Source organism: Anguilla anguilla, chromosome 17, assembly GCF_013347855.1.
Source record: "Anguilla anguilla isolate fAngAng1 chromosome 17, fAngAng1.pri, whole genome shotgun sequence".
Lineage (NCBI taxonomy): Eukaryota > Metazoa > Chordata > Actinopteri > Anguilliformes > Anguillidae > Anguilla > Anguilla anguilla.
In genome coordinates, this window is record NC_049217.1 from 24,195,990 (window position 1) to 24,204,632 (window position 8,643).

Here is an 8,643-nt window from a genome sequence, read left to right on the forward strand (position 1 = left end):
GAAGGTGCGTGTGTGTGCGCTCGCAGGTGCAAGGTCTGTGGGAGGAGCCCCGCGCTTCACCTTTCATTTTCTTGGGAACCACAGCCGCTCTATGCAATACGAGACAATCTGATATATCAATAATCTGAATGATGATAAGCTTAGAGATGCTGATTTCTTTTCCCCTAAAACCGAACACGTGACCCTAGCCTCTGACTCTGAACCCCCTGTGCCTGAGCCTCATTTTAACGGTGACCTTTGACCTCCGCAGGGCCGCCATCAGCAGAGACCCCTTCTACGAGATGCTGGCAGCCCGGAAGAAGAAGGTGTCCTCCATGAAGAGGCACTAGGCCTTCTCCGGACCCACTGCATTGGACCGTGCGAACCTGCTCCCTTTCGGGGCAGAGGAACTGACGTTCTCCAGCGGGACGGGGGTAGGGAGGGGGAGGGGGGGGGCACTTTTGGGGTTTTGGCAGGGTTTCTTTCGCTGGGACAGCTGGGGGGTTGGGAAATTGGGACGAGGGAGCAGAGAGCATGCTGGGAGATGGCTGGCATGATGGCGTTGTGGAGGTGGGGGAGGGTGGGTGTCCGTTCTGCTCCCTTCTACTCAAGCCTTGTTCTGTCTGGATGCTGGACTCTCACCTCCCCCCCCCATCTTTTCCCCACAGAATGTCTTACTGTGCCCCTTTGACCCTCTCTCTAGAGAGAGAGCCCCTGTCTCTCTGACACACTCAGCCAAATGTACACACACACACACACACACAGACATCTTTCTCTAAACTCAGCAGGTCTGACTGAATGTGGTAAAGCAACCAAAATTTTCTAACTTGGTTACAAAGAAGAAATTTCTCACTGTTTATTTCCTGTGGGCTTTAGTCTGCTGGCTGTGCGCGTACAGGTCAGAGCACAGCCCCTGGTGTGCGTTGGCTTTCTGCTGGCTGTGCGCATACAGGTGAGAGCACAGCCCCTGGTGCGCGTTGGCTTTCTGAGGGCTGTGCACTCCCTGGTTTGACTGGTTTTTTGAACAAGTACAGACGAGCTGTGCTGAAAGCCCTCTTCAGGTGTGCTCTGCGCTTTTATTATTTATTTCTTATCTTTTGATATTGTTTCGACATGTTTGAAGCTGCCTCACTGGAGTGTACCAGGCAGTTCTGACGCGTGAAGACACGGGTTTCTCTCTGCGATGTCGAGCGTCGCCGTGGCGACCGGGGAGACGGCCCCCCGCCTTTCGAAACCCTGCTCGCTGGCTCGCTGGTCGCTCGGCGGTTCGCAGGTCGTGGCTGTGACACGGACCGGTCGGTCCCTTCAGCCGCTGCTGTGTGGAAGGAACGGGGCTCGCTGGGGCCCCCTGCAGGGCAAAAGTGTGAAGGGAATGCGGGGAGAAGGAGAGGGGGAGCGGGGGAGAGGAGGAGAGGGGGGGGAGTAGGCATCGGGGAGCCCCCTGTGCCCATCCAGAGCCTGGTTATCGCTCTGGGTTGCCTGGGTTACGCCAGCCAGGACTTCCTTCCTCTCCTCCAGGTTGCGTCTGTGCTCCCAGAATGCATCGCTGCATTATCAGAGCGCTGCGCGACCCTGACCCGTCCCCCTCCCCCCTGCTGCGATCAGGGCAGCCATCCTGTCCCTCAGCTCACCTACAGATTCCTACTGAAGATCAGGGGGGCCCATAGGGGCGCTGAACCCTCGGTTTGGTCTCCATGGTTACTGCATACTACTGTCGCAATGTGGCTTCAGTCCCGTTTGCGTCCTCGTCCCCTCTCAAATCTGCCCAGTAACCTCTGCGCAAATGCCTTCTTAATGTTCAAACACAAAATGCCGGACCTATCAGGTTTAACCTGTCCTCACTAGGGCAGTTTAAATGTGACCTTAGATGGGTTTTTAAATAATTATTTTGAATATATTTTGTCCCCGAAGTTACAGAGTTCTGTATCAAAAAATGTAGAAGTAGCTACAGTTAAAATGAGACTGTAAAGTTTGTTTGCCATCAGGATTCCAGGCTTTTGGTTGAATACTTTCAGAGGAAGGGCAGCTATCGTACCATTTGAATCAACTGCCACTTCAGGAGTGAAAACTGGTGGACTGGTCAGGGAAAAACCTTTGGTCATGCCAGAATACACATCAAACTATTCAGCAGGGATGTTCGTTTAAGGTGAGAGTCTAGGGCTTATATTTTATCATTTATAATATAGCATGGGCAGGGGCCCTCTCCCCTTCAGCATCAACCAATGGAATTGAAGTTCTTCACTGCATCCACCAATAGAATGCCACTTTTCTGTACTAAAGGTGGAAACAGGAGCATCCAGAGTTTGTAGTCTTCTTGATTTATAATCGTTCGTAATATGTAATTTAAGTTTATAAAAACAGCTTTCCCTTCCCAGGTCGATCAGTGCTTGCTTTTAGTTTTGAAACCAAGTGATTTTTCCCCTTTCATTTGATTTTTTTATTGTTCTGTTCATCTCCAGTTTCTTACATTTCAATGCACTGATGATTGCGGGAAAATGCATATGAAACAATCTAAAAGACTAAGCAGTATTTGTCTTATTTATCATGGTTGTATATACTTAAATGTGTAGGTTTCTGTCTTTGATATTATAAAAAAAATACTTTGTGTAGAAATATATCACAATTGAGTGCCAGTTGTTTTTCTCCCATTTTGTTTTGTTTCATATTTCTACTTTTGCCATGTAATCCAGAGCCTATTAAATAAAGTTAAAGAATTCCAAGTATGCTTACTCTTTCTCCTTAAAACTGAATAAATATTTCAATATGTAATGTTAATACAAATACTTGGGCGTGTGATTTTAAAATGACCATGCTCTGGGAGTGCCAGAGATGTTTCCTGGTTTTTGATCCCTCCAAACCTTTAATTTGGTTAATCGCTAGTTTTCATGAACTCGGGGGTTCTCAGTGTTTCATCATTCGTGCTCAGACGCTTAATAACCGTAGTCTTGCGATCCAGTTCATGGAATCAAGTTGATCCCAACTATGCCCAGCAGATGGCGCCTAAAGACCTTATTCTGCATACAAGGTAGTTTTTTTTTTTTAATCCAATGTTTTAAAGTGGTTATTGACTGAATTTCTGGGCCAGATCTTTCTTGTTGGAAGATTGAATCGTAGTGGTATGGCTGAGCTGCTCCACGAATTATTCGATCACATAAATGGGTTTCGCATGTGCGAGGTATGAGATAAACGCTGAATTCATTCCCTGTTTTTTTCCCGACACAAGGCAGCCCGTGGTGCACGCATCGTCCTCAGCGTTGGCTAGCCCGCAGATGAACTAGCCTTTACCGGACTCCCATTCCAACCAAACCCGCTGATTCCCAGAAACTTGCAGGCCACTTACCCCACCCGTCTGCTCTCTTATTGCTAAATCAGTAACAAAACCGAGTCCACTTCCTTCGCAGGCAAAATATTCTTGCTGGATGCTCAGTCATTGTGGCCTTTATTCTGTTGGGCTAATGTGTTTTTGTTGGCGACTTTTATCCATACGTGGATGGATGGATTATAGAAATAAATAGATAATACTTTATTATTATTATTATTATTATTATTATTATTATGATGAACTACCTTCAGCGTCATAATTACTGTGAAAGCCCCGTCCAGCGCACGATTGATTGATTGATTGGCTGTCTGTCTGAATGAAGGTCTTCTCAAGTCCTCTGAAATTCCTGCACGTAATAGGCTATGTGCATCCAGTCAGTTGGCAAGATTTTCCTTCTGCTCAGAATCCGCCGTTGTTAAGTTTACCGTTATTCCTCCTTGAACTCGATTGCCCAGACTTTTATTAATAATCGTAATAGAACAGTGCAACTCGAAACGAGCTGCCAATGATGTCAGTCAGCAACGTATCCTTCTGTATCTCCTTATTACGGTAGCGGAGAGCCCTGTGTTGTGCCTGCATTCACCCCAGCCACATTAAGAGGTGTAATTAACTTCACAAAGACATACTGCGGCTGAGGAAAGGGCCATTTCTCTTTCATGGCAGCGAACGGTAGCTAATGGATTTTATTCACTGCGCTGATGGTTCACTCGGACTGACCTACCTACTTAATTGACCGAGACGAATCAAACCCTGTGAGTTGATTTTAGCAATCAATTACGCGGAAAAATAAATTGCGCACTGAATACAGTCAAGGAGCGATTCGGGGGGGCTAATGAAAACAATATATGAGCAACTAGTTCAGTACTGAACAATCAATAATTCAATCAGCCTGCGGTGTACACTGAGGAGAGGCCCGAATCCAGGACTTACCCCTGTTATTACCGTGTGTTTTCACGTGTGCATGTGCATGAACGATATTGCCTTATCCAACATGTGTGTTGTTGTGACTAAAGCACGGTTCCCTTTTCGCGTCAACGGTCACTTCCCTACACGGAGCAATGGAAAAATAAATTCCGCGTAACGTACATGGTTACACAATCACTTTCTGGAACTGTGTTGTATGTGGAAATAGCAAACAGCCGTAACTACTACGACGTATAGATGTTTAAATATATTTAAATATCTTTGTATTGTACATATTGGCCGTTTTCACAGCGGGATGTAATTCGGCGCAGTGACTTACATGACCTCTTCATGACCTCTTGCACGACCTCTTCCTTCTCAGGTTTCCTTCTGAGAAACCCCATCACACCATATTTTCCCGTTATTGAGTTTCAGTACAATATTATTATTCGTGAACCGTCTGCAGGGACCGGTAAATGACTGACAATAATGAATGGGAGGTATGTCGAATGAAATTCTCTGGAACTATTCACGCCTTTGATAGAGATGAACAAAGAAGACAGAACACAATTAATAGTACAGTTAGCAAACGATATTGTATGCTCAACAAAATTATATATTTTGATTCTAACACAGTTGCTGAGAAATATATTGTTCAACAAGTTAAATATTTTTCTCAAAAAGGTATGTGTCGCAGTTATTCACACTCCTGTTTTCAGTACGCCTCCCTTTACAAGGATGACACTTTGAGCCCTCTCTGGTGCTTCTTGAAATTGAACATATAGTGAGGAGGAATGTTGACCATTCCTCCATATAGTCTCTTTCAAAGTCCTTCATATCCTTCAGCCTACTCTTGTGTATTGTTCTCTCTACACCACACTTTCTTGATCAGGTTTAAGTTTGAAGACTGGTATGGCCATTGTAAAACAGTAACTTTGTATTTGGGTAGCCATTTATTGTTGAATTTGATGTATACTTTGGTCTTTGCCTTTCTGAACAATCTTTTGTGTCCATGTCTGAGCTTCCAGCTCAGGGGATTTTTTTTTTACACAGGATCACAGGAGGTTTAAGACAACTCTATAACAAAAAATCCACCACAATATTTCACAATATTTGGTCTCCTCTGACTACAACAGCCAGTTTCAATTGAGTCCCATTTGTGAAATTTGCATTGTGACTAATAACTAAAATCTGTAGCAGGTCAACCTTGAGACCACTGTTCTGCTTTGATTCCTTTATCTCCATTGCACTTCTCAAAAGCAGGTGCTCTGGCCGTCCAGATGGGCATGGTCCTGTACTGCTACAGTCTTCTGATGTTTTCTTATCACTGTCTGCCAAGGCCAGCTCAGACGATAAGCACTACTGCAGGTGCATCCTGTAGCTGGACACTTTCCAGAAACCACAGGAGAACCGGGATGACCCTCTACCTACTGGAACAGAGAGGTGCACTACCGAGAGAGCGATGAAGTGTGTGTGTGTGACAGAGAGAAAAGTGGGAACAAGAAGAGGGGGAAAGGTAGTTGGACTTTTTTTTTTTTTGCAAAAAAAAATAAATGAATAAAAATAAAATAAATAAACTAGACTAAAAGTTTACTGTAATATCATCTATGAGTGAACCAGTGTTGGTGTACACAGTCAGTTAGGTCATTTTGTCAGGGTAACTGGTGGAAACAAAAACCTGCTTGCACACCAGCCCTCCAGGATCAGAATTGCCAGTTCCTGTCCTAAACTGACATCCCAGCAATGATGGGAGATTCATGATTTTTTGTATGAGTTGTTTCCACAGTAAGTTAATTACCACAGACGGAACCAGCACCTTTCAAACTCAAGAATCAAAAGCCCGGACATCAGGCGATGCAAAGTGCAGGAATGAACTAGGACATTAGGCTCTTCCTTATTGGTTGCTGAAACAGGAGGATTGAGACACCATTAAATAAACGCCTAAAATAAAAACCTACTGACCTAGATATTGCTGTGGTTGTACGCAATAGCTTTTTCAAACAAAGATATGCATGCACCCATATAACCATACTTATAAGCCTGTAGCTACAGAGTATATCAGTGGTTCCGAATTCAGTTCCTAGAGATGTACAGTTCTGTAGGTTTTCATTTCAACCCAAAATGGGAGAATCGCGTGGTTCTGGCAGGCCACGAGAGTCAAGCCGCTTCCGGCTGAATCAGCTGATGGCACATTATGTAATTTAAACAACTACCCAAATCTCATTTCTGATGAGATTAGATATGAGATTATTTAACTGCATAAGAAGGTGCGTTTCCAAAACTATTGTTCAGAAGATTATTGCAAGATACAGGGACTAACAACTGTGCAATAAGTGGTAGACCACCGAAACGATCACCATCACAAAGACGGTACTTAAAGATTTTAGTTTTGAGAGATACAAAAAAAAAAAAAACATCAAGTGCCACTGACACGTGGAGTAAGATTCAGGAGTAAGAGACGGCAGTTTGTGTGCCGCCAAAGCAACGAAAGACACTCTGAACCACGCCTACAACCATCAGTCAAAGCGCCCTGGAGCATCAGCGCAAGTTTGGGGTTACGTAACAACATCTGGAGTTGGTGATTTGGTTTTTATTGAAGGCATGAATGAATACTGATAAATGCAAAACTGATGTTAACATGTCATGCAATATTCTCTGGACAACTTTTGATCGGGAGCAAATTCATTCTCTACAGCAAGATCGTGACTCCAAGCACACTGCTAAGAAGATCGAGTGGCTGGTGTTCTTGGAACTGGCCACCCCCTGAGTCCAGACATAATTGAATGTGTTTGGGATTACTTGGAATAACTTGGATCGAGTGAAGCAGAAAATGCAACCAACTTCTAAGGCTGAACTTTGGAAGTGTTTACAAGAAACAGGGAAAAAAATCTCTGCAGGTTTCTTTGAAAATCTCAAAGCAATTCTCCCAATAAGAATGGTAGTTGTAGTAAAGGCAAAATTTGGACACACTAAATACTGAAAGATTTGATATTGTACATAGTTGTGGAGGTTTTTGTGTATTTTTGTGACAAATATACGTTTGCTGCATTATTTTCTGACACTGAAAAATGAACTTGCATTTAATGGCTGTTTTCCCTGAAAAGTAAATAAAAGAAAAGGTGGTCTCTGACTTTTGCACAGTACTATATATACTATACCAAGCCCAGACAAGCTCACGCCCATAGCACAATGTATTTTTAACAAGGCACATCCAAACAGGCTCACTGAAATACACATATATGCTAATGGACTGCCTTATTTACTAGTTTTGTAGACTGCAGTGATGTAGTCACATGCAGCCATGTGCACACACACAGACAGACCACTGTAAAAAAATGTTATTAATTCCAGAATCAAATGTTACACTAATAGCAGTTCAGTCTTTGACATGACTTAAGTCCCGGGGTTGTCCATACCAGATAAAACAAAAGTAAGCAAACAGCCTTGTAGCAGACGCTGAACAGGCTGAACTGTGTTTTTTTTTTGTGTTTTTGTTTAGTGCAGTTTTTTTGGTGTTCATGACCTGACACTGCCAGTGACGCTGGTTTTCTCACCGGTACTGAGGGAGCAGGAGCATCAGCATCCTTCCACTGCCCCTGAACATGCACTGTACACACACGTCATTGCAAAAACCACGGGAGAGAAGGAAACAAAATTATTCCAGAAAGGACATTCTGATGGACGGACGGACGGAAATTGCGGACCAAACTTGCCGCTTTTTTGCTGGAGTGAGAGAGACCACATGACAGAAGGAGACGGAGATGGGGAGAGAAACAGAGACAGAAACAGAGGGAGAGAGGGGACAGAGAAGCCAAGAAAGTGGGAGAGCGAGAAAGAGAGAGCGGTATGGAGGGAGGGGGAGTCTGCCCGCTTCCTGGAAGTACATTCCAGTACGGGACGGTCTCGCTGGGGAGCCTTTCCTCTGTAGTCAGCTGTGGAACAGCCCCCCCCCAGCCCAAGCCCTCCAGCGTGAAGCCCCTGCCCCCATCTCCCTCTATCCAAGCCTCATTGCAGGAAAGCAACCACAGGCGCCACCCTTACCGCCAAATACACCCAGTCTGCGGAGAAGGAATGACAGGCTTTATTTTCAGCTGCTCCTTCGGTTTCTAAGAGAAACACCTGTGATTTAAAGTGATCAGTGGCACAGGCTGTTCCCGGAATGCCGATGGGGGTCAGTCGGTTTCCGGAGTAACCGCTGACCATCTCGAGCCCACTGCTACAACTGTCCATCTCACCGTCACCACTGTGACCTCTGACCTTTCACCCCCTGGGCCAGTCACCCTGCCCCTCTCGTCCCCTGACCCCTGACCCCTGCTGCCGCCCGCGGCTCCCTCCCATTGCGCCCCAGCGGCCCGGGCGTTCTTCCCAGCAGCTCGAAAAAGTGCTCTGGCAAACCGTAGGAGCCTCTCGTTTCCTAGAACTGGCCGCCAGCCTTGGCT

General features: G+C 45.2%; 1 protein-coding gene across 4 annotated transcripts in view; it reads left to right on the plus strand.

Moving 5' to 3' along the window:
- Positions 1 to 2,700, plus strand: part of cyth1a (cytohesin 1a) — a 68,816-nt gene extending 66,116 nt beyond the window's left edge. For all 4 annotated transcript variants that reach the window (XM_035398360.1, XM_035398358.1, XM_035398359.1 and 1 more), the window contains exon 13: positions 251 to 2,700. In XM_035398360.1, coding sequence (XP_035254251.1) covers positions 251 to 329 — 79 coding nt within the window. In that variant the 3' untranslated portion in view covers positions 330 to 2,700. The remainder of the gene's footprint in view (positions 1 to 250) is intronic.
- The last annotated feature ends 5,943 nt before the right edge of the window (positions 2,701 to 8,643 follow it).